At 47.6% G+C, this 25,637-nt stretch overlaps 1 protein-coding gene and 1 long non-coding RNA gene across 7 annotated transcripts in view; one reads left to right on the top strand and one right to left on the bottom strand.

Annotated features, from left to right (window-relative positions):
• LOC147117316 (uncharacterized) overlaps positions 1-25,141 on the top strand; it is a 120,385-nt gene extending 95,244 nt beyond the window's left edge. For 2 of the 6 annotated variants that reach the window (XR_015078421.1, XR_015078420.1), the window contains 2 exons: positions 15,269-15,406; positions 24,514-24,881. Coding sequence is in view for 2 of the 6 variants with exons in the window: in XM_085988235.1 (XP_085844361.1) it covers positions 24,922-25,098 (177 nt within the window). In the remaining 4 variants the exon portion in view is untranslated. Of the gene's footprint in view, positions 1-15,268; positions 15,407-24,513; positions 24,882-24,921 lie in introns of those variants that run through there. The other 4 variants (XM_085988237.1, XM_085988232.1, XM_085988235.1 and 1 more) reach the window with 3 other exon arrangements.
• Positions 912-25,001, bottom strand: LOC147117317 (uncharacterized). Its single transcript, XR_015078422.1, has 3 exons — positions 24,913-25,001; positions 24,487-24,630; positions 912-1,047 (listed from the first exon to the last, which is right to left on the bottom strand). It is a non-coding gene; the product is annotated as an uncharacterized LOC147117317 (long non-coding RNA).
• Positions 25,142-25,637: the final 496 nt, after the last annotated feature.

The raw sequence follows: 25,637 nt of genomic DNA, 5'->3' as shown, positions 1-25,637 counted from the left end.
GCTCAAAGTCCATACAGGCCAGTGATGGGAAATCTTCTTTACATGGGTATAATGGTTTGCAGAGGCAGCAGTACCGGCTCATTTTAACAACTGCCCACAGATTTCATCCCAAAATCCAGTAGTTTTTAATCCACGCAAACCATTTTTAGTTTTACACTGGGTGTGCCCGTGGCTCTCGGTGACTATTTGCCTGCTTAGACACAAGGCCCAACCCCCCCCCCCCCCCCCCCCCCCATCACCGCTGCCATAACCACTATTACCATCAATGGCAGACATTTAGACTTTATGACACGCCTGACCAATGGCCAGCAGAGAATCAATAAAACTAATAAGATGAATCACCAGCCCCAAACAAGACTGAAATTTTCAAATGGTGATCTATGAATCAAGTATCCAAACACCGTGCTTCTGGGCTGTAAGGTGAGGAAAGAAAATTAATGGAACAGGGCTTATGAATTTCAAAGCATGCACTATCCTGCTGCAAGGAAAAATGGAGGTCTCAAAAGGTCATTAGTTGTATCTGTTGAATCGAAATGTAAATCTTTATAATTGCCATGTATAATTTTTATGTGTGGTAGAAATTAGTTCAGCTGACACATCAATTTTTCACACTCTGGCAGCTTTGTATACTGTGTGATATCAGAAAGATTTCACATTATTGGAGATTTGCCTTTGGGTGAAATTAATTTTGCAGCCAATAATCTCCATAATATTTGCTTAAATTATTAAGAACGAAATCATATTTTTGTGTCATAAACAATACAAGGCCCGTCACAGAGTGTTAGGCATTTGGAGAAACCGTTGTGACTCAGGAAAATTTTGACCAAGAATATTACATTATGCTATTAAAAAGCACACAAAAAACAAAGAGGGTTGACCCTTGATGTTATAATATACTCACTATGTTGCAGCCTGGACAGTCGTTACCATTCTGACAGGTTCGTCTCCGGGCCTGAACCCCTCCCCCACACTGCAGTGCAGCGTTCCCATGGACCCCAAGGAGTCCAGAATGTGTGTGGAGGGCACTGAAGATGCTCGTTGCAATACCTAGAAAAGAAGCAAGGTGAATAGTACATCACAGAAAATATTGGGTGTGCATTAGCAATGTTTTTGTCTTAATTTCTTTCTTTTTGCAGCGTACTAGAGTATTTCCCCACTTTCCATAAATCTAATGAGGTTAAAGCATGTTTTTTTTTTAAACTAAGGTAGTGAGAAGGGCTCACAGGACACTGCCAGATGTGGACATGTTGGGGGGAAAAAAAGAAAATTGCACACTGCAGGCATAAATCTGACCTTATAATGAAAATAAGGCACCATAACATCAACAAAATTACATTACACGGGAATTAAACACAACGGCAAATGTGCCTAAGTACAGTTGATTAATGTTTTCTAATGAATGAAGGACATCCATACATTACTGCTGGAAATAGAGGTCCCGTTCATATTGCATTTAAGCCCCTGGAATACTGGAATAACAAGTTGGCTGCACTTAGGCTTCTGCTGACTGCTGTGCGGGACACAGCTTTAGTACATGATATCTGATTGAATACAATGGTGGCGTGATAATCAAATGAATCTTTGAAGGGAAATTTTGCTGAACCCTGGCAGTATTATTAAGAAACATTTTCTCACATACAATTATAGTGCTCAACTGTGACTGCTTCTGAGTGATGAGATGCTGGATTAGCAAATCACTGTGTAAACACAAAATAACCATGTGACCATGCCTCCACCAGTAATGTAATCTTAGTAAAGCTTGGGTATTCCCAGTTGTTATTTATATTCAAGAAGTTTTTTTTTGCCTTTTCCCTCCCTCTCCTTCTGGATCTTCCCACTGTGCTGAATCATACTTTAGAGGAGGTTTGATAGAGATGTTCAAAATCATGAAGATAGAGTAAATAAAGAGAAACTGTTTCCAATGGCTGAAGGGTTGATAACCAGAGGGCACAGGTTTAAGGTGATTAGCAAAAGAACCAGAGGCGACAAGAGGAAAAACCTTTTTACGCAACGAGTGGTTAGGATTTGGAATGCACTGCCTGATAAGGTGGTGGATAAAGATTCAATAGCAGCCTTGAAAAGGGAATTGGATAAATACTTAAGGAGAAAAAAACTCCAGGGATATGGGGAAAGAGCAGGGAAGTGGGACTAACGGATTGCTCTTCACAGAATCACAGAAACCCCACAGTGCAGATAGAGGCCATTTCGGCCCATCGAGCCTGCACCGACACATATCCCACCCGATCCCCGTAACCCCTACACCAACACATATCCCACCCTATCCCTGTAACCCCACGTATTTAATCCCCCTAACACTAAGGGTCAATTTATCATAGCCAATCAACCTAACCCGCACATCTTTGGAGTGTGGGAGGAAACCGGAGCTCCCGGAGAAAACCCACGCAAACACGGGGAGAATGTGCAAACTCCACACAGCGAAAGAGCCAGCGCAGACTCGATGGGCTGAATGGCCTCCTTCTATGCTGTACTATTCTATAATTCTACCCAGGACAAGAGGGCAGGCAGGAGTCTTGTTTTGTAACCAGAAGTTTAGAGTTGTGTGAGAACGGCATTGGGTAACTTGCCGCTCTCACTTTCCTACTCTCTATGGGGCAGTATTCTTGTCACTCTATTTTATCAAAACTATGTTGCTTGTTCTCTGAGCTTTCCCCCCAGGTTCCAAATACACAATCCTGCACAAAATTATCAAGTTCTGATCACAAGGGGTACTATTATTATGCCCTGAGTTACACTATTTTACAGGCAGCTATATGGCTGAAAGAATCAAATACCATAAAAGTAAGACACTTAGGGGGAATAATTCGGTCCCGCTTTCTTTGGGGCACTAACTTTTCCGGGGCACTACTTTTAGCGCTCCCCCTCCTTCCTGGGGTGCTACCATTCAATATCGTGGAGCTACAGGCAACAGTGCCACGCGCATTGGCACATCGCGCCGCTGTATTACAGGCTTCCCTCCCCTGCTTAAAGGGGAGGGGCCGGGGCTCTGCTGGACCAGCGGGGAGCGGGGTGCCAGGAAAACAGCCTGGCACTCAAGAGGAGTGCCAGGCTGACCGATCGCAGCCGGCATCCCGCATGAAGAAGCGGAAGGGGATAGGTGCTGACAAGCGGCCCCAAAAAAATGGCCGCCCGGTACCTGTCCTGTAATGTATGTACCTTTAAGGGGAGAACTACTTTTTACAGCTCCTGTATGTGGTAAACCACTGTTATACCTGCCTGTGTGGGTGTCTGTATTCCACTGTGTACATGTCTGTACATGCCTCGGCTGACTCCTCCCACGAGTCCAGGTATAAAGGTGACTGCTCCACAGTCCCTCTCTATTCTGGACTGGTTGACCACTCGAGGCACACCTTCATTCTCTTGTTAATAAAAGCCTGTTAGTTACTCGCTTAACCTCAGTCTTTTGAGTAATTGATAGCGCATCAATTTTATTAACAAGATTTTTTTATAATGGAGAAGATCCTCACACCAGCATGCCTGGACTTAGACCATCGGGAGGCGGACGCATCCACCAAGTTTGCTCACTGGCTTAGGTGCTTTGAAAGATTCCTGATCGCCTCCGCTGCAATGGTCAAATCGGATGAGGACAAACTGGATGTCCTGACCTGCAAAGTGAACCACCGAGCGTACTCGGTCATCCAGGACGCGACCTCGTACACGGCTGCTCTCAAGCTCCTCAAGGACCAGTACACGCGCCCAGTGAACGAGGTATACGCCAGGCACCTCCTGGGGAGTCGACCGAGAAATACCTTCAGGCACTGTCTGTGCTTGGCTGGGCCTGTGGTTGGAAGGATGTAAAGGCCGCCGTGTACACAGAGGAACTTATCCGGGACGCTTTTGTAGCGGGCCACAGGTCCAATTACACCCGACAGCGACTGTTGGAGCAGAGTGACCTCGACCTCAACAAGGCCGCTGAACTCGCACTATCATTGGACGCAGCCTACCGGGGCATGGATGCCTACTCCTCTGCACCGTGGACGCCGCGGGGAACGACAGCCTGGGACACGGTAGCCGTCTCATAGCGCCGTGCCACCCCAGCAACGGCCCAACTACCGCAGCAGTGTCCCAAGGCCAGAAATGCTACTTCTGTGGCCAGGCCAAACACCCCAGAGCGCGCTGCCCGGCGAAAAATGCGATCTGCTCGGGCTGCGGGAAGAAGGGACACTACGCCAGCGTCTGCAGGGCCAAAGCCACCCCGAACCCCAGCAGCGCCGCGTGCGGGCCGCCATCTTGGGCCTCCCCAGCCATGTGCGAACCACTGGAACAGCAGCCATTTTGGACGCCACCAGCCACATGGGGATCATGGATGCCGCCATCTTGGACGCCAGCTGGGACGCAGCAGGCCCCCAACACCGCCTCATCTGATACCCGCAGCGACACACCGACCCCTACGCTGGCCTCCGTTACGCTGGACCAAGCGAGACCGCACCAACTGGCCCGGTCCACAATGGACATTAAGGTAAATGGTCACGAAACAATCTGCCTTTTTGACTCTGGGAGCACGGAGAGCTTCATCCACCCCGACACGGTGCGGCGTTGCTCTCTCCCAGTCCTGCCTGCGCACCAGCGGATTTCTATGGCCTCCGAGTCCCAGTCGGCGGACATTGGCGGCTACTGCGTGGTGACACTCTTAGTAGACGGGACTGTGTACGATAATTTTAAACTTCTGGTCCTGCCCCACCTCTGCACTGCCGTTCTACTGGGGTTAGATTTTCAGTGCCACCTTAAAAGTGTTACGATGGCGTACGGTGGACCCCTCCCCCCACTCACAGTCCGCAGCCAGCAGCTTCCAATTTGCCCGCCACGCACCAGGTGCAACCACTCCACACTCAGAGTCACCCCCCCCCCCCACTGTTTGCTAACCTCACCCCCGACTGTAAGCCCATTGCCACAAAGAGCAGGCGATACAGTGCCGGGGACAGGGTTTTCATTAAAACCGAAGTGGAGCGGCTCCTGAAGGAGGGGATTATTGAGGGCAGCACCAGCCCCTGGCGAGCCCAGGTTGTGGTCGTTAAGACCGGCGAGAAGCAGCGCCTGGTCATCGACTACAGCCAGACAATAAATCGCTACACCCTGCTGGATGCTTACCCACTCCCCCGCATAGCTGATATGGTCAACCAGATCGCGCAGTACCGCGTCTTCTCGACCATTGACCTGAAATCAGCGTACCACCAGCTCCCTATCCGCCCTGAGGACCGCCAGTATACTGCCTTTGAGGCAAACGGCCGCCTCTACCACTTCCTTAAGGTTCCCTTTGGCGTCACCAACGGAGTCTCCGTCTTCCAAAGGGAGATGGACCGGATGGTAGATCAAAATGCGTTGCAGGCCACTTTCCCATATCTGGACAATGTGACCATCTGTGGCCATGACTTGCAGGACCATGACGCAAACCTCAAAAAATTCCTCTGCACCGCCCAACTCCTGAACCTGACGTATAACAAGGAGAAGTGCATATTCCGCACAACCCGCCTCGCCATCCTTGGCTGTGTTGTGGAACACTGAGTCATCGGTCCCGACCGGATGCGTCCCCTTATGGAACTCCCACTGCCTCAAGGCCCTGAAGAGGTGCCTAGGGTTTTTCTCCTATTACGCCCAGTGGGTCCCCTACTATGCGGACAAGGCCCGTCCGCTGATCAAGTTCACCTCTTTTTCCCTTGACGGCAGAGGCCCGCTTAGCCTTCCACCGTATCAAGGAACACATTGCCAAAGCCACCATGCACGCAGTGGACGAATCCATCCCCTTCCAGGTGGAAAGCGACGCGTCCGACTTTGCCCTGGCCGCTACCCTTAATCAGGCGGGGAGACCCGTGGCCTTCTTTTCACGAACCCTCCAGGGCCCGGAGACCAGAAACTCCGCTGTTGAGAAGGAGGCCCAGGCTATTGTGGAGGCTGTGCGTCATTGGAGGCACTACCTGGCCGGAAAACGATTTACCCTGCTCACTGACCAGCGTTCAGTTGCTTTTATGTTTAACAACAAGCAGAGGGGCAAAATCAAAAATGACAAGATCTTGAGGTGGAGAATCGAACTTTCCACCGACAATTACGAGATCTTGTACCGGCCCGGGAAGCTCAATGAACCCCCGGATGCTCTATCGCGTGGCACCTGCGCCAGCGCGCAGATCGATAGACTGCGGGCCCTCCACAATGACCTCTGCCACCCGGGGGTCACCAGGTTCTTCCACTTCATCAAGGCTCGCAACCTGCCTTACTCCATTGAGGAGGTCAGGACCATGACCAGGAACTGCCAAGTCTGTGCTGAGTGCAAACCGCACTTTTATAGACCAGACAGGGCTCACCTGATAAAAGCCACTCGCCCCTTCGAGCGCCTGAGCGTTGATTTTAAAGGGCCTCTCCCCTCCTCCGACCGCAATGTGTACTTCCTCAACATTATTGATGAGTACTCCCGTTTCCCGTTCGCCACCCCCTGCCCGGACATGACCAGTGCCACGGTCATTAAATGTCTGAACGACCTCTTCACCCTGTTCGGTTTCCCCAGCTATGTCCATAGCGACCGGGGCTCATCGTTTATGAGCGACGAACTCCGCCAGTACCTGCTCGCTAGGGGTATTGCCACAAGCAGGACCACCAGTTACAACCCCCGGGGGAACGGACAGGTGGAAAGAGAGAATGCGACAGTTTGGAAGGCCGCCCTGCTAGCCTTAAAGTCTAGGGGCCTTCTGACCTCCTGCTGGCAGGATGTGCTCCCCGATGTGCTCCACTCTATTCGGCGGTTCTTTGCCCGCGGCCGCTTCTCGCGTGGGACGGAGCACTGGCGTGTCGTCCTCTCGGGGTAGGGATGGCACCGGCATGTCGTCAGTTCGTGGTAGACACCCCGGTGGTGCGTCGTGGGTAGTGGTGGTGAGTGGAGGTAGTGGATGGTGATCGATGGTGTTTCGGGTGGTACCTGAGGGAGCGAGGTCTCGAATTGAGACTGTGTCCTCCTGCCCGTCAGGATATGCCACGTAGGCGTACTGTGGGTTGGCGTGGAGGAGGTGAACCTTTTCGACCAGGGGGTCCGTCTTATGGCTCCTCACGTGTTTCCTGAGCAGGACGGGTCCCGGAGACGTCAGCCATGGCGGTAGTGATGTCCCCGAGGTGGATTTCCTGGGGAAGATGAACATCTCGTGAGGGGTGGCGTTTGTGGCAGTACAGAGCAGTGATCGTATGGAGTGGAGCGCATTGGGGAGAACATCTTGCCAGCGGGAGATTGGGAGGCCCTTGGATTTTAGGGCAAGCATGGCGGTCTTCCACACCGTTGCGTTCTCCCTCTCTACCTGTCCGTTACCCCGGGGGTTGTAGCTGGTAGTCCTGCTCGTGGCTATGCCCTTCTCGAGCAGGTACTGGCGCAGCTCGTCGCTCATGAACGACGAGCCCCTGTCGCTGTGGATGTAATTGGGGAAGCTAAATATGGCGAACAGGTCATTGAGGCACCTGATGACTGTGGCACTGGTCATGTCCGGGCAGGGGATGGCGAAGGGGAAACGGGAGTACTCGTCAATAATATTGAGGAAGTACATGTTGCGGTCAGAGGAGGGAAGGGGCCCCTTGAAATCGACGCTGAGACGTTCGAAGGGGCGGGTGGCTTTAATCAGGTGTGCCCTGTCTGGCCTATAAAAATGCGGTTTGCATTCGGCGCAGACCTGGCAGTTCCTGGTCATGGTCCTGACCTCCTCGATGGAGTAAGGCAGGTTGCGAGCTTTAATAAAATGGAAGAACCTGGTGACCCCCGGGTGGCAGAGATAATTGTGGAGGGTCCGTAGCCTATCGACTTGTGCGTTGGCACATGTCCCATGGGATAGGGCATCTGGGGGCTCATTAAGTTTCCCGGGCCGGTATAAGATATCGTAGTTGTAGGTGGATAACTCGATCCTCCACCGCAATATCATCATTTTTGATTTTCCCCCTTTGTCTGTTGTTAAACATAAATGCTACTGACCGTTGGTCAGTGAGCAGGGTGAAACGTTTACCGGCCAGGTAATGCCTCCAGTGCCGTACAGCCTCCACTATCGCCTGGGCCTCCTTCTCGACTGAGGAGTGTCGAATTTCGGGGCCCTGGAGGGTCCGGTCTCCCCGCCTGCTTAAGGGTTGCGGCTAGGGCGAAGTCGGATGCATCGCTCTCCACTTGGAAAGGGATGGACTCATCCACTGCGTGCATTGTGGCCTTCGCAATGTCCTCTTTTATGAGGGTGAAGGCCGCATGAGCCTCTGCCGTCAGGGGGAAGGAGGTTGACTTGATGAGGGGCCGGGCTTTGTCCGCATAGTTGGGCACCCACTGGGCGTAGTAAGAGAAGAACCCTAGGCATCTCTTCAGGGCTTTTAGGCAGTGGGGGAGGGGTAGTTCCAGGAGGGGGCGCATTCGGTCGGGGTCGGGGCCGATGACTCCGTTTTCCACCACGCAGCCAAGAATAGCGAGGCGCGTGGTGTGGAACATACATTTTTCTCTGTTGTATGTCAGATTCAGCCATTGGGCCGTACGGAGGAATTTTTCTAGGTTGGCGTCGTGGTCATGCCGGTCATGGCCGCAGATGGTGACGTTGTCTAGATAGGGGAAGGTGGCCTGCAGCGCGTTCTGGTCAACCATCCGGTCCATCTCCCTTTGGAAGACCGAGACCCCGTTGGTGACGCCGAAGGGGACTCGGAGGAAGTGGTAGAGGCGACCGTCAGCCTCGAAGGCCGCGTACTGGCGGTACTCAGGCCTGATGGGGAGCTGGTGGTATGTCGACTTCAGATCAATCGTCGAGAATACCCGGTATTGTGCTATCTGGTTGACCATGTCAGATATGCGGGGAAGTGGGTATGCGTCTAATTGCGTGTATCGATTGATCGTCTGGCTGTAATCAATAACCAGGCGCTGTTTTTTGCCGGTCTTCACTACCACCACTTGGGCTCGCCATGGGCTGGTGCTGCCCTCGATAATCCCTTCCCTCAGAAGTCTTTCTACTTCTGATTTAATAAAGCTCCTATCCCCGGCACTGTACCACCTGCTTTTAGTAGCAATTGGCTTGCAGTCTTTGGCGAGGTTAGCGAACAACGGGGGGGGTTTGACCTTCAGGGTGGACAGGCTGCATACTTTGCGCGGCGCCGTGTTTAAATTCTGCCTGCTGCAGACTGTAAGTGGGGGCAGGGGCCCACCATATGCCATCGTGACGCTCTCCAGATGGCACTGGAAGTCTAATCCTAGCAGTACGGGAGCGCAGAGCTGTGGCAGGACGAGGAATTTAAAATCTCTGTACTCCACGCCGTTCACTGTCAGAGTCGCTACACAGTAGCTGCCGACGTCCGCCGTATGGGACTTTGAGGCCATAAAGACCTGGTGGCGTGTGGGCATAACCGATAGGGAGTAGCGTCGCACCGTGTCGGGGTGGATGAAGCTCTCCGTGCTTCTGCAGTCGAAAAGGCAATTTGTGGCATGGCCATTTACCTTTACGTTCATCATGGACCTGGCTAGTTGATGGGGCCTAGATTGGTCCAGGGTGATGGAGGCCATCGTCGAGGTCGGTGGGTCGCTGTAGTATTCGCCCGCGCCGGGGGCCTGGTCCCGAAATGGTGTCCAAGATAGTGGCTCCCCCGCGGCTGGTGGTGCCCAAAATGGCGGCCCGCACGGCTCTCACGTGGTTGGTGGGGTCCAAAATGGCGGCCTGCACGGTTCACACGCGGCGCTGCTGGAATTGGGGGTCGATTTCGCCCTGCACACTCTCACGTAGTGGCCTTTCTTGCCGCATTTGGAGCAGGTCTCGTCCTTTGCTGGGCATTGCTGTCTGGGGTGCTTGGCCTGGCCGCAGAAGTAGCATTTCTGGCCTCTGGTCATTGCAGCTGTAGTTGGGCTGCTGGCGGCTTGTGGCCTTACCGGGTCCCAAGATGGCTGCTCCTGTGACATCCACGTGGCCATCCGGTCAGGGGGGTAGGCGTCCATGTTCTGGAGGGCCACGTCTAACGAGTTAGCGAGGGCCACCGTCTTCTGCAGGTCGAGCCCCCTCTGTTCCAGCAGCCTCTGCCGAGTATAGTTGGACCTGATGCCGGCTACGTAGGCGTCTCGGATCAGGTCTCCGTGCATTCCTTGGCCGTCACCGCTTTGCAATTACAGGCCCGGCCGAGGACTCTCAGTGCCAGTAAATATTCGGCGCCCGATTCCCTGGGGCGCTGTTTTCGGGTAGCCAGGAGGTGTCTGGCGTAGACCTCGTTAACAGGCCTCACGTATTGTTCCTTTAGCGTCGCGATGGCGGCCACGTAAGTTGTGGCGTCTCGGATGATCGAGTAGACTCGGTGGCTCACCCGTGAGTTCAAGACAAGCCGTTTCGCGTCATCTGTAGTGACGGTAGTGCTGGAGGCCTCCAGGAAGGCTTCGAAACAGCTCAGCCAGTGTTCAAAGTTATTGGCTGCATCTGCTGCTTGAGGATCCAGGTCTAAACGTTCCGGCTTCAAGATTTGCTCCATGTCGAAAATGTAGTCAATAAAATTGATGCACTATCAACAACACCAAAGACTACGAGTTGAACTTATACTAAGTAGGCTTTTATTGACTAAGAACTGGAGCATGCCTCTGCTAGTGGATCCATCCTAAGAGCTCCCGGGGGAAGGGTGGTGAGTCACCTTTATACCCGGGCTTAGGGGTGGAGCCAGGGGCGGAGACATGCCCGGACCTGTACAGAGTTAACAGTGGTTTACCACACAGACATATACAGAGTTAGCAGTGGTTTACCACAGTTATATAAAAAGAAAAAGGGTGGCTAAAGTAAATGTTGGTCCCTTAGAGGATGAGACCGGGAAATTAATGGTGGGAAATATGGAGATGGCAAAAACACTGAATATTTTACATCAGTCTTTACAGTAGAAGACACTAAGAATATCCCAACACTGGACAAACTGGGGGCTAAAGGGGGGGAGGAGCTAAACACGATCAAAATCACTAAGGAAGTGGTACTCGGTAAAATAATGGGACTCAAGGCGGATAAATCACCTGGACCTGATGGCTTACATCCTAGGGTCTTGAGGGAAGTGGCGGTAGGGATTGTGGATGCATTGGTAATAATTTTCCAAAACTGCCTGGACTCGGCAAAGGTCCCGGCAGACTGTAAAACTGTTAATGTAACACCCTTATTTAAAAAGGGCAGTAGACAGAAGGCTGGAAACTATAGACCGGTTAGCCTAACATCTGTGGTAGGTAAAATTTTGGAGTCCATTATTAAGGAGACAGTAACAGGACATTTGGATAATCATAATTTAATAGGACAAAGTCAGCATAGTTTTATGAAGGGGAAGTCATGTTTGACAAATTTGCTGGAGTTCTTTGAGGAAGTAACGTATAGGGTGGATAAAGGGGAACCAGTGGACGTAGTGTATTTAGACTTCCAAAAGGCATTTGACAAGGTGCCCCACAAAAGATTATTGCTTAAGATAAAATATCACGGGATTGGGGGTAATATTCTGGCATGGATAGAGGATTGGCTATCTAACAGAAGGCAGAGAGTTGGGATTAATGGTTCATTCTCAGACTGGCAATCAGTAACTAGTGGTGTTCCGCAGGGGTCAGTGCTGGGTCCCCAACTCTTTACAATCTATATTAACGATTTGGAGGAGGGGACCGAGTGTAACATATCAAAGTTTGCAGATGATACTAAGATGGGAGGGAAAGTAGTGAGTGAGGAGGACCTAAAAAACCTGCAAGGGGACATCGACAGGCTAAGTAAGTGGGCAGAGATTTGGCAGATGGAATACAATACTGGAAAGTGTGAGGTTATGCACTTTGGCAGGAAAAATCGTAGAGCAAGTTATTATCTTAATGGCAAGAAACTGGAAAGTACTGAAGTACAAAGGGATCTGGGGGTCCTGGTGCGCGAAACTCAAAAGGTTAGTATGCAGGTGCAGCAAGTGATTAAGAAGGCCAATGGAATGTTGGCTTTCATTGCTAGGGGGATAGAATATAAAAATAGGGAGGTATTGCTTCAGTTGTACAAGGTATTGGTGAGACCGCACCTGGAATACTGCGTACAGTTTTGGTGTCCATACTTAAGAAAGGACATACTTGCTCTCGAGTCAGTACAAAGAAGGTTCACTCGGTTAATCCCGGGGATGAGGGGATGGACATATGAGGAGAGGTTGAGTAGATTGGGACTCTACTCATTGGAGTTCAGAAGAATGAGAGGCGATCTTATTGAAACATATAAGATTGTGAAGGGGTTGGATCGAGTGGATGCGGGGAAAATGTTCCCGATGATGGGTGAAACGAGAACTAGGGGGCATAGTCTTAGAATAAGGGGCTGCTCTTTCAAAACTGAGATGAGGAGGAACTACTTCACTCAGAGGGTGGTAGGTCCATGGAATATGCTGCCCCAAAAAGCTGTAGAAGCTACATCATTACATAAATTTAAAACAGAAATAAACAGTTTCCTAGAAGTAAAGGGAATTAAGGGTTACGGGGAGCGGGCAGGAATTTGGACATGAGTCTAGGTTCGGATCGGTCATGGCCCTGTGGGTAGCGGAGCGGGCCCAGGGGCCGTGTAGCCTGATCCTGCTCCTATTTCGTGTGTCTAATTCTGTTAGATTCAGGAGATGGTTCTGTGATAGTGGATTGGCGGTTAGGATCAGATCAGCCATGATCTTATTGAATGGCGGAGCAGGCTCGAGGGGCCGATTGGTCTACTCCTGCTCCTATTTCTTATGTTCTTAAGTCACCCTCATGCCTCGCCCATACGTACCTAGTGATGAACCCGACGTACAGGTAGCATCTATCCCAGAAACAGTAGCATCGGAAGCTGATGAACCAACCGATGACAGGGCCAGAATCGCCTCCGCAGCAAGAGCAAGACACTCGGGAAAGGCGCTATCCAGAAAGGATCAGGAAGCCTCCCCAAAGACTGAATTTATAAATAGACTATTTTCAGCTAATGTTGTATGGTAAAATTGTTAATTGTAATTAGTTTGATATTTAATTATTAAATGAGTGTTATGGTACTGTTAATCTAAAAGGGGAGGAATTGTAATGTATGTACCTTTAAGGGGAGAACTACTTTTTACAGCTCCTGTATACTGTAGTACCGACAGTGACCACACCTGTATATAAACCCTGAGTAGTGATCTGTACAGTCAGTTGCAGTTTGAACCCTCATTCAGTAAACACCTGTTGATCGTTCCCTGCAGTCTTTTGTCTGATTATTGAAGGACACAACATTAAGATACACGGATCTAACATGTCTTTTAATTTGCGCCACCGTAGCCACAAAAACGCCACCCTGACCCTGTCGGACATATTGTCCGGCGGTAGGTCAAGACCGAAGTTTGCAGCCGGGGTGCGAGCGGGGCGCTGGGCATGGCGATGACATCATCGCCGGAGGCGCAGAGCCACTATTGGCTACCGCCGCCGCTAACCACCTGCTGAATTTTGCAGGAGGCGTTAGTGGCGCTGCGCCCAGGCACTAGGGGCCTTGCGCCCCTTTAGCAACCCAATTTTTCCCCCCCAGACCGTTCACAAGAGTAACGGACGCACTGAACCCAAGAGGGATCTGTGGTAGACCCAAATTCGTAACAGGAACTAACTTACAAAAGAAAAATATTGCAAACATAGTGCTCACTATACATAATACATGTTTCAATATGACAGCCAATGTATTATTCAGGAGCATGCATGCTAAACAGAATCTCATTGCTCGATCGCCGATCCACATGCTTCTGAGAATCATGCTTGAAGTAATGGACAAACGTAGGCCAGATTCTTCAGCATCCTCATAGATGTCTGTTCGCCCTCTTCCTGCCCAGTTGCTGTGATCAGATGCTCACATACAGCCAACCAAAATGCTACGGCATGTCAATTGGCCATGCACTGCTAATTTTAATAATATCCATGTATGGAGAATAGAATAGTAAGGATGACTAGCAACAAGAATAAAAAGTTAGAGCTGATTTCTACCAGCTGTTCAATATAAATGACGTAGAACAAGGACTAATAGTCCCGGACCTTGGCAAACCTCACTACTCGAATTGGCCCATAGGGCCTCAGTGCTGTATAAACTCTGCCGTTGCTCAAGTTTTGTTAACTTGCCAAGCAGCTGCACGTAAAGGCTGCCTTAACTCTGCTAATCGCGTCCATCTGACATGTGGAAACGTGGAGCCGCAAAAGACTTTTAATACAGAATAATCACACTCTACGGACAGAGCCTATTCTGCGAAAAACAGGAATCCTCTTTACAAACAATGCCCAAACTGAAATCTAATCAGGGACGATAGACACACACAAACACGCATGAAACAAATTCAGGTTTTTTTTTTCTTATAAAATTTACTTCTTTCCAAACTGCTGAGCTAGCCTTTTAAACAAGTTCAACTTTATTTCCAAAATATCTGATAGCTCCAAAAACATCAGGTATGTTTTTTCAGCTAGGATCTATTGCTGAATAAATCTGAGTGCTGTGCTCCAAACTAATGAGTTAGGGGCAAGTTTCCTGGTTCTACTGGCAGCACTTCAAGCTCGACTGCAGTGTGCTGCTCTTTTCTCAGTCCCGAGCTTCTCTGCCTTCTGCCCCATTGAAATAACCTTGTGTGTTAAATCTGTCAAATTAATTAAATTTAAGCATGGAAATTAAGTAATTGATTTTAGGTATAAAAGCGACTGCTTCCTTCCACTTCACTAGGAAACGCTCTCAAATGAAACAGACTCGTACACAATACAAGCTTTACTGGGGAATGTTCCCCATGCTACTGTAGTTTCTTTATTAAAAGGGAATTCAACCTTTTTAAAACAAAAATAAGCAGAGGTACGTCTCAAAACCCATTGTCAAGCAGGATCTCTACGCCCAGTGCTTTGTTGGCACACAGCTGTGTTATGAAGCAAGCCACCTGGACTACGATTTTTCACCACCTATTTTGTGATCTTATTCCTTGCCTGCTACCATCATTATTGACATGTTTCCAAATAAAAAATATCTCCAGGTTGGAAATATCTACTGTACTGGAGTCAAATAGTTTGAATAATGTCTACCACCTGGGACCATTTTTAATTGTCAACCTGTCTCCAATTAAGCATGTACAGAGGTGGGTATGCCCTAATCAGCAAATACTTAACCCTGGCATTTAAAAAAAATCTTACTATTTCGATAGTCATATTCAACAGAGATCAGTACATAGAGTATATCATTGTACAATTCCAACAAACCTCCCTCGGTAAGCTTATCAATCTGTACATCACTTTTAGTTTGCCAATTGTTTTCTGTCTTTCTCTCTTAAAGTCACTGAATCCTGCTGAAATATTATTCCACAGATTCTGGCAGGCCTCTGATGCTTCACCAAGCGGCCATTCTTCAAGTGTGAGTCCAGGGAGTGAACTTCAGCAAGCTATTTGACAGTAGAAGGCATCACAGCTAAGCCTGATCCTGACCTTACGCATCAGCTGCTCAAGGTTTTTAGCCACTAGGACTTGGGGACCTATCTCATCACTTTAACCTACTAACTGAACAAAATCTACTTAGGAGTAAACTAAAAGGGTGTGAGATCTAGACTCAGTGCAATAACTAGCACTTGTTATAGCTATCCCTTACCTTGTAATCCTTACTTCTTATTCTGTGACATTATTAACCTCAAAATAAATTAAATGGTCCATGTCCATATTGTCTGCCATTTAAAAAATATTATCTGGGCACATTCTGCCCATTGCCTAACACCTTAACTTCCCTTAAAACCAGCCACTGGGGGCGAACACTGGGTGAAGATTTCATCCCGGGCATCTCTTTAGTTCTGAGCTTGTGATGGGCACAAACTCAGTCACAGTCAGATAACAATGGCCCAGATTTTGTTGGAGCGTGGCATCTCACGGCGTGCCCTGTTAGACTTGTTCGTGCACATTTAGGATTATAGTTTTTTGTCCACAAGGTTTCTGGAAGTGCGAGCTGATAACAAAGCGGTGAGGACAACAGGACATCTGGGACCTTGGTGAATAACGAGACCAACAGTGTATCTCCTTAACCAATGAGATTAAAGAACTGAGAAATAAACACAAGAAGGACTGAGAAAGAAGGGTGAACTGGAATGGGTGAATTCAATGTCAAATCAGGTACAGATAGAGAAATAAAGAGAGGGAAAATTTGACGTTTTTAAAATCTCCAACAACAATTCACAACCGGAAGGAATGAGACTCCACACTTGTAGTAATTGTTTCTGGGCGAGAGGTTGATTGGCAGTCATTAACAATTATCACATCGTAAAAACGGTACTTACGCTGCAAATTAACTTAACTTTCTGTGGTGAGTTTAATGGGCAATTAATGTGCAAATGCAGTAATTTTATGAAAATCACGGGGAGGTTAAAGGCGAGGTGCTGTTTTCGCGAAGCTAACGGTAGAGTGGCACAAATCGGCCAGCAACCTGTGGCGATTCGCAAGTCACAGCATATCTCTTCCTCGCCACAAGTTGCTGCCTGATTTATGCATTAATAACGGCGTGTGTCATTCATACGCCATTATTTTTTCAGCAAGTTTTGGGCCATTAGCTCTAAGTGAGAGGAAAATCAGGGCCTCATATTTCCAAAACAATTTTTTTTAGCTTTTTCTTGCATGCCTTTTCAAGAACTTGTTATCTTAAAAGATTCTCTGGAATTTTCTTTAAAAAATATCAATTTTGTGGATAAATGCAGCTTGAAATATCAGTGCTGATACAAAGACATGAAGAGGACAAAACTCAAATGTCACTGTGAAAATGCAGCAAATGAAGAAGTTAACTTACTAAATTAGCTCAATGTTTGTCTTTGTTATTGCTTGCTTTGAGTTGTCTAATAATTTGCATCGTAAGTACCGTTTTTATGATGTGATAATTGTTAATGACTGCCAATCAACCTCTCTTGCCCAGAAACAATTACAAGTGTGGAGTCTCATTCCTTCCAGTTGTGAATTGTTGTTGGAGATTTTAAAAACGTCAAATTTTCCCCCTCTTTATTTCTCTATCTGTACCTGCTTATGTCATTAATGTAAATTCAAATTCACCATAGTGGGATTTTTATGCCAAATTCACCTTACTATTAATTCACGTTTTGCACAAAATTTCTAGTACAACAATGGGTGAGATTGGTGGCGGGTCGGGTGAGAAAATGTTTTTTTTGATAGTGGGTCGGGACCCTGCTGTCAACCTGCCGCCACACGTCTTTCCCAATGTCGGGTCTATCAGACAGATCATTAATAGGCTTTTCTAACTTACCTTTTCTCTTTAACTTCATGGCCACGGGAACCACGCCATTTGGGGACCACGTCTGTCAACCTGAGGCGGGAGTTCAGTGGCCATTGCTCCAGCTGATTACTTGATAGCTTCAAATGTACAGTAAAAGTTCCCACCTGACAGATCATCACTTTCCTCAGCCACAAGCTGTTTCTCAGTCCATTTCCAGCACAGATTCTGCAGGCTTTCCACTCTCCATCCAGTATCAGCTCTTTGGAAGAACTCTCTCACCATTGACAGAATGTTTCTGTCATCTGTACTTCACCTGCCATCTATTCCATCAACATTTATGCCTTTTATACTGTCTCACCTTGGTCCCCAGAATCCCACCACGATCAGCTCCAACACCAGCAGCACCAACAACAACACCAACCTTCTCTGCAATCAACTGATGCTGCACAGGACACAGGGCATCAGCACCCGACCACATTGCTGCCCGGGACACCAGGAATGGCCTCACCATGGCCAGATTAACTTCACTTGACGCTGTACACCCTGGCTCCCACATGATGCGCCAGGTTGGCACCATCACACACCAACACCATAAAGCATCCCTACAATGTCCAAGCCATTCCTTTCACACTCATCATCATTGCGGGGGTAACGTTATGTCTCACCATTCACTGCAACTTACTAAGCCACTTCCAAAGGTGCACACAAATCTGTCCAAGAACAGAAAGTGTTGAAAATAAAGGTTTCCATGTTTGACAGCACATTAACAGAAACTTTAAATTGGATAAAACACCCAAGTGGCTACCCTTGTGTGTTGTTAGTTGGTATGATTGCACTAGGATGAGGGCGAGTGTGAGGGGTGGATAGTGAGATGGGGATGTGATAATGTAGATAGAAAGGGAGGGATGGGTGGAGGTGAAAGGTAAGTTGGTGCGAGTAAGGATGTGCACGAGTAGGGTAGAGAAGGCAGAGTGATGGGGATGTGATGAGAGGCACAGCAGGATGAAGGTGAGTATGGCTTTGTACTAATGTTTCATGATCTAATGAGATAATTGAAACGTTTGCGCCACTGCACCCAGGTCCTCCTGACGACACCCCTGCTTGTGCCCTCCTGTGCAATGTGCAACCAGGCTGTTTTGGTCTCCTGGGGAGGTATCTTCGCCCATCGGAAGGGAAGAGGACCTCCCTGCCTGCTCTGACTCCCTCCATAAGCATATAGAGGGTGTCATGGGAGAACCTTTGTGCAGCCCTGCACCTCTGTGCAGCGATCGTCAGTGTTTGCAGCACTTCAATGCTGTAGAACACTGACAGCACAAATGTCAAATAAAGTTGGCCATGGCCCCTTTAAGGAAAGCAGCTGATGACGCATCATGAATGACTTCACCAGACCCACTTCCTCGAATTGGCCCGGGAAACACACTGGGCGGGCTTAACAAGCCCTATCAATGGAAAGTCATTTCACAGAGCGGGATGGAGCCAGCGGGGTCAGGACCCGCCACCACGGACCCGCTGAGGTTAGTGAAATCGCAGCCTTAGATTCAGAAGCTCAGTACAAACTGGTCAAATTAGCAGCCAGCAACAACTACAAGGAGGGTAGTGGAATTTATTGAAGCCAGTGAGGGCCCTACAGAATAAGTCAGAATAAGTTAGAGAAAATGTATAAGTGGATGAAACAGTGCCACATGAAATTCAATTTGGACAGATGTAGCGCATACAGGAAGATACAATGGGTGTCTTAAGAACTCCATGTATGGTATCAAAATAGCTGCCTGAGGTCAAGGGGCATTAGCCAATCAACACTCAACTTGTCCAATCACTGCGGAGCAGCAATCGACAAAGTAAATAGAATGCTGAACTACATAGTAAAACACCCTCTGAAATGCTGTTATTGACTTGTTTCAATAGACATTTACAGTTATATCTTCCCTATTTCCACTAACATATTGTCTGAAAAAAAGTCTTCTAACCTCCACAGTGTTCTTTTAATAATAATCTCATATTTATGCCCTCATCACCAATTCACTGATCTGTGAAAATAAGCTTTCACTATTTACCCTCTCAAATCTTTTCAAAACTTAGTACATCTATTACATTCTCTCCCCCCCCGCCCCACCTCCCCGCTGCACCCCCCAACCTCTATCTGCTCTGCTCTACTGATTACAGCCCTAGTATTCAGGTCTCCCATCATAACTCTATGGGTGATTCTGAGCTCCCAGCAGGGACCTGCTCTCACAGGGAGCACAGGCTCGGGAATCAATGTTGTAGGCCTATCTCTGACTTGTGCTCACTGTGAAAGTGACCCCTGCAGGAGGGCAGGATTGCACAATCACTCATCCTTGGCATCACCCTAGTGAATCTGTTTTGTACCTTTTCCATGGCTGCAATATCCTTGTATAATGGGGGCCCAAAACTGCAGAGTTCACTATGGCCTGACCAATGTCTTGTACTGATTTAACCTCATCCGCCTTGTGCAATCATTTGATTAAAAAATTGGGGGGTGGGGGCGAATTGGCTCTCGCCCCCTTTGGGGTAATAACTTCACCGGGGCGCTACTTTTTGCACCCCGAAAGTTAGCACTCCCATGCCCGAAATTCAATGGTAGCACCCCAAGTGCTACTGGAAGCACTCCCCCTCCCTCTTGGGGCGTTCCCATTGAATAACGTGGTGCTATGTGCTGCAGCGCCACGCGCACCGGCACGTAGCACCGTAGTACTGCAGGCCTCCCTCCCCAGTTTAAAGGGGAGGGGCCTAGCGCAGCGCGCACCAGGGCCCTGCTGGACCACCGGGGAGCGACGTGCCAGGATAAGAGCCCGGCATTCAAGAGGAGTGCCGGGCTGACCGATTGCGGCTGGCACCCCGCAGGAGGAGGCCAGAGGGGACAGGTACTGGCAGACGGCCCAAAAAAAAGGGCGCCCGGTACCTGCCCTTTAATTATCTCTGCTCCGGCTGCAAAAATGCCACCTTAACCCTGTCGGACATAGCGTCCGGTGGTAGGTCAGGAGGCGCGAGCCAAGTTTGCAGCCGGGGCGCTGCGCACGGCGATGACGTCATCGCCAGAGGTGCAGCGCCACAGGACACTACCGGCTACAGCTGCCGTTGAATTTCGTGGGAGGCATTAGCGCCGCCTTGCCCGGGCACTAGTTGCTTTGTGCCCCGTTAACGCACCTCAGGGCGCTAACAAGGCCCAAAGCAATCGAATTTTTCCCCCTTGGGATCAGAGTAAATGAGATAAGAGTTGTGTAAATTACATATAAGTATAACAAAACCTGTCCCTTCCGAAGATTATACTGAGCGTGATTCTCCTGTGCTCCCCTCTGTATTGTGCTTTGTGCAGATTTGCTGCACAGTATACAAGACTGAGTCAGTCACTTTGCTGGTTGATGGTTAAAATCAATGTGACAATATTCACAACATTTGATAGTTGCACAGGAAAGGCACCAAATGCATGATCCCAATTCAAGTTAGGCTGAGTTCTGTGATCTGTGCCAGCAGTTATACAGCCCTGCAGTGTAACATGATATTGAAACTATAAAATTGCAAAATCTGGACTACAGATTAAATGCAATGCACTGCTTCCAAAAAAATTGAAGAGTTTTATTATGTAATGGATTTGATAAGGATTTGTAACTTAATACCGTTGTAACATTTTTCCATTTGTTAGTTCAAAAGATTTATGCATCCTTCAAGAACTCCATAAAAAACTTCTGAAAATAACAATTACTTGGCATTACCCAAGCAGCGAACTTCCTGAAATTGACAGGCTCTCAGTCACAGGCAATGCTCCAATTAGAACAGTGGGTCGGGTGTCTTGTGTCTTGAACAACATTTTGGTGATTGCTGTGCTAGTGAATATGATTACAGTTTATTCAGCATTATTAAATAAAATTGGAGAACATTTTTAAAATACAAGAAAAAACATTCATCTTCAAAGTTCCTGGTGAGGCGCTTTAGTGCTCCCGGCACATTTAAATGGATGGAAAATCATGGGCAATGCATGCTTGATTTTCTGATGTATGTTCCTGGCTCAAGAAGCTCTGTGCTGGGAATGCTGAAGGGGAAGATTTACCCCAGTCCCCTGCCTGGCTGTCATTTAACCCTCCCCCCACCCCACTGCCTTCACCATTCCTGCTGGGTTAAAATTAAAGCTTTGTTCTGTAGCAGTAATGGCAATTTAAGAAAATGTGCCTTTATTGCTCTTCAGGTTTGGAATTAGTTTCACAGTTTACAGTTTTATAATCTAAGTGTACACCGTGAAAATTTTAAATTTGAATATTTTATATAATCATAAAAGTGCTAGGAATAAAGCACAAAAGTCTACCCAAATCCAGATTAGTGTATTTGCAGAAACATAAGTTTTTTTTGAGAAATAAAACTGAGGTTCAGGTTTGTGAATAGTTCAGGTCAGTAAACTTTGAGCTTTCGTAAAGAAGTGTTTATAGATTCACTTAATCAACAACTAGGATTAAGACCCATGAGTAACTAGGGGATCAAATATCAGTGAAATCCAGGTTCATTTCCTTACTGTTCATACAGCTTTACAACATCCAACAGATTCAAACACGGCTTTTTCTGCCTTTAAGGGGCTGTGTGGCACATTCAAAATATCGCACATGCGCGGTTTTTCCTATTTAAAAGCCGGTGAGCCGGCTGCGCGGGGACTGCAGAGCGCTGCGTGGCTGTGCAGCTTAAAGGGAATATTGATCATTACCATTGCTGTGAAGATACAAAACAGAATCATAGAACCTTCTTGGGAGAGGAGACCATTCCTGCCTCCTTAATGGTTTGAAACCAGAGAAAACAATGAAAGTTTTTTTAAATTTAAAACAAAAATTTAAATTCATTTTTATTTTGTCAGACTGTCACATTTCTTGTAGTCTCACATTTTTGTCCAAGCCTAGCCACAAAAGGCATCAAGGGGTATGGGGAGAGAGCGGGAATATGGTATTGAGATAGAGGATCAGCCATGATCATATTGAATGGCGGAGCAGGCTCGAAGGGCTGAATGGCCTACTCCTATTTTTCTATGTTTCTGTGTTTCAGAGATGCTAAACTCAGTGAGGTTAGAGTGAAATGGAAAACAGTTGGTGCCTGGTCAGTTGTGGGGAGGGGCACTCATGCACCAGGAGATTCGTAATGTGACTAAGTCAGTTAACATTGAGGTACTTTGCTTAATAGGAATAGTCTGAAAAAGACAAGCAAAACTTTAGCTACAACACTGAGCAGCTGCTGGAAAACAGAATGAGATAACATAATGGCCTAGATTTTATGGAGTAAATTGGACAACAACTTCCAGAGTACACACATGCACAGTTAAACGCAGAAATCCGGAAGTTGCTGTCCGAGTTTCCCTGCTCCTCCACAGGCTGCGCTATACTGGCACCATGCCGATACACTCGGCATTGAAATCCATGTAAGGGCGTGAAGTTGGGGTATATACTCACTAGTTACCCACTAAACACAGCAGAAAAAAGTTAGGGCTGGTGCATTCAGGTGTAAGTGACTTTTTAACAGCGTGATAAGTCACAATTACTGCTTATCAACCTCTCTGACACTGAAAATTTAATTTTACAAGTGTGGAGCCTCATTCACAGAATCACAGAAACCCCACAGTGCAGATAGAGGCCATTTCGGCCCATCGAGCCTGCACCGACACATATTCCACCCAATCCCCGTAACCCCACATATTTAATCCCCCTAACACTAAGGGTCAACCCATCATAGCCAATCAACCTAACCCGCACATCTTTGGACTGTGGGAGGAAACCGGAGCACCCGGAGGAAACCCACGCAAACACGGGGAGAATGTGCAAACTCCACACAGACAGTCGCCCGAGGCCGGATTCGAACCCGGGTCCCTGGCGCTGTGAGGCAACAGTGCTAACCACTATGCCACCGTCCTTCAGAACTTAATTAGCATTGGAGATTTTTTTTTAATTAAAAATAATTTTTAAAATTTTTCTTTCTGTCTTTTAATCCCATCTTTTCTTCCCCCTCTTTATTTCGCTTTCTGTACATGATTTAACTCTAATTTATACTTCCTGGTTTATACTTCCTGGTTTAGGCTCTGCGGGCAGGATTTCTCTCTGCGGGCAGGATTTTCATTGAGCCGTGGAGGATTGGCGGCATGTGGGGGGTTAAAATCTTGAAATCGGGGGGCACGAACCCATCCCACCCCCAACTCGTCTCCATGCCAGTTTCAAAGGAGGCGGTTACCCGACCCGCACTGGGACCCGCCTCCCCAAGGCGGGAAGGGGATTAGTGCCAATTAACTGCCTGTTAACAGGCAGTTTTTAGCCTAATCCCTATTTTTATTGGTGAAATGTGGGATTCCCGACGGCTCCAAATCACGCCAAGTTAGCGAGGCGGGCCGTCGGGATGAAGGGTTTGGAGGGGTCGAGATGTCCAGTGTTCAGGTGAGTGATGGGTGCATGAGTGCAGAGGTAAGTGTGTTTGGTGTGTGTAAAGTGTTTAAAGAAGTTTTACTTACCTTTACAGCCTTCCTTCCTTCAGGTCTCGGGAGTCCCTCATCTCACCGGCACAGAAAGCAGAATGGCCGCAATCTGTCAAAATCTGCAGCATTCAGCTTTCTGTTCTGGAGAGATCTCTAAATCATCCTGAGAGGAAGGCATTAACTTAGAGTACAGATTGTCAGTGTTTGACAGTTTCAAACAGCTGTGAAACGCTGATATTTCATCTGTCAAAAGCTCTTGACAGATGAAATGTCTGTCTGTGACGTCACCTGTTGCCGGGTGGCCCTTAATTGGCCTGCTGAGCCCGCTGTGCGGGCTCAACAAGGTCAATCAAGTGAAAATCGCGTGGATTGGCCACAACTTGATGGAGGCAGGACTACAACCCCGAAAGTTGTAGTCACGCCTCCTACACGCCTCCTCAATGAAAATCCAGCCCTGCGTGTCTCAGTGAAGATTCTTCAATTGGACTGGTTGAAGAGCCAGGTTGTTGCTTGCTCACACAAGATACAGATCCCCTGTAGAGGACACAGTGCTGGATCAGACACCCGATGACAGTAAGTTGCCTCTCAAAATCCTGCAAGAAGTCTGTGGGCAGCTGTCAGTGTAGTGAACGGCGAGCACCGTTCCTTGGCAGCTGGCCGCAAAATTCGGCCATTGATACAGGGCTGTAAACAAAGTCCTTCAGATCCAGTCTAGTGTGAACACTATGTTGTCACAGAGCTCTAACCAAAACAGCCCTGACTTGAAATGTACTGGAACTCAACCCAGAACACAGATATGGCAACTACAAATAAACTCTACCTTAAAAAGAATCATATATTGAATTTTATTGCTCCAGGAAAACTTGTACATACCGCTCTTCGCGATTTTGTCCCACACAGACACGCCCACCATGCCGAGGAGTTGGGTTGCTACAAGAACGCTGTCGGACCTGAAATCCTATTCCACAACTTGTACTGCAGGGAGACCACAGTGTCCAAGGGATCCAACCACCATTCCTATTAAACAGTTTGATAAGATTTCAACTTTTTGGTTTAAACAATTACAAACAGCAAGTAAGAGAATAAAGATTTGGATCACTTATGTCTCCTATCCTATATTGTAATGCGTAATGTGAAATGTTTAAATATTTTTCGGATAGCCTACTTTACTAATAGTTCTTGTGTCACATATCAGGACAAGATAATTGCAAAATTGAGAGATGTGCACCTGGAAAAAGAAAATTGGTAAATTATACACAATTCATGATGCCATGTGTTAATTCCAATTTTTTTGCTTACCTGGAACAGTTTGTGACCTCCATGCTGGGACCCTCACACTGTCGACCTCCACATTGCGGAGCTGGACTATCACACGGGCGGGTTCTACAGATGCATAAACCAATGATGTTGCCATCAGTGTGGCTGCAGGGTTTCCATGGTGACCAGGATCCAAAATTACCATCCACGGTCATGTTTCTCATCTAAAAGGCAAACATCCATTAAATCATCAGAACACCACAAAGTAAAATAGGAGTCTAACTGAGTTGTTTACTTTTGGTTGCATATGTTACAAAAACTGGCAGAAGTTATTTCATACTTTGAAATCATTTAATGAGCTTCTGTTTGTATCACAATTGCACAGATCAGTGATGGTCATTAGCACTTTGTATTATCACTGGATTTGTATAATTCCAAAATAGCACAATCTGCAGAACTTCTGGACTGAAACCAGACACTTGCAAAATACAGTCAATGTTGCAGAAGAGCAGTCTACTCAAATCACTGTTAACTAGTAAAAAAGTTTGTTTTTAAAAATTATATAATCAGACCTATTTTTTAAAAATCTACTTAAAATTAACACTTTATGTAACAATTCCATATTTTTAATTTCTCCAGGAAATTGGGTAACATTATGCAAGATATGTTATTTAATCCTTCACTGATGATGCAGGATTGTTTCAGTGCACTTCTGAAAATAAAACGCTCTGTTTAATCATGCAATATGCAAGGCATTAAGGTGGGAG

This window comes from Somniosus microcephalus, chromosome 5 (genome assembly GCF_052327205.1).
Source record: "Somniosus microcephalus isolate GS21.2 chromosome 5, FLI_Smic_1.0, whole genome shotgun sequence".
Taxonomy (NCBI): Eukaryota; Metazoa; Chordata; class Chondrichthyes; order Squaliformes; family Somniosidae; genus Somniosus; species Somniosus microcephalus.
This window is presented reverse-complemented; position numbering and strand designations above follow the sequence as displayed.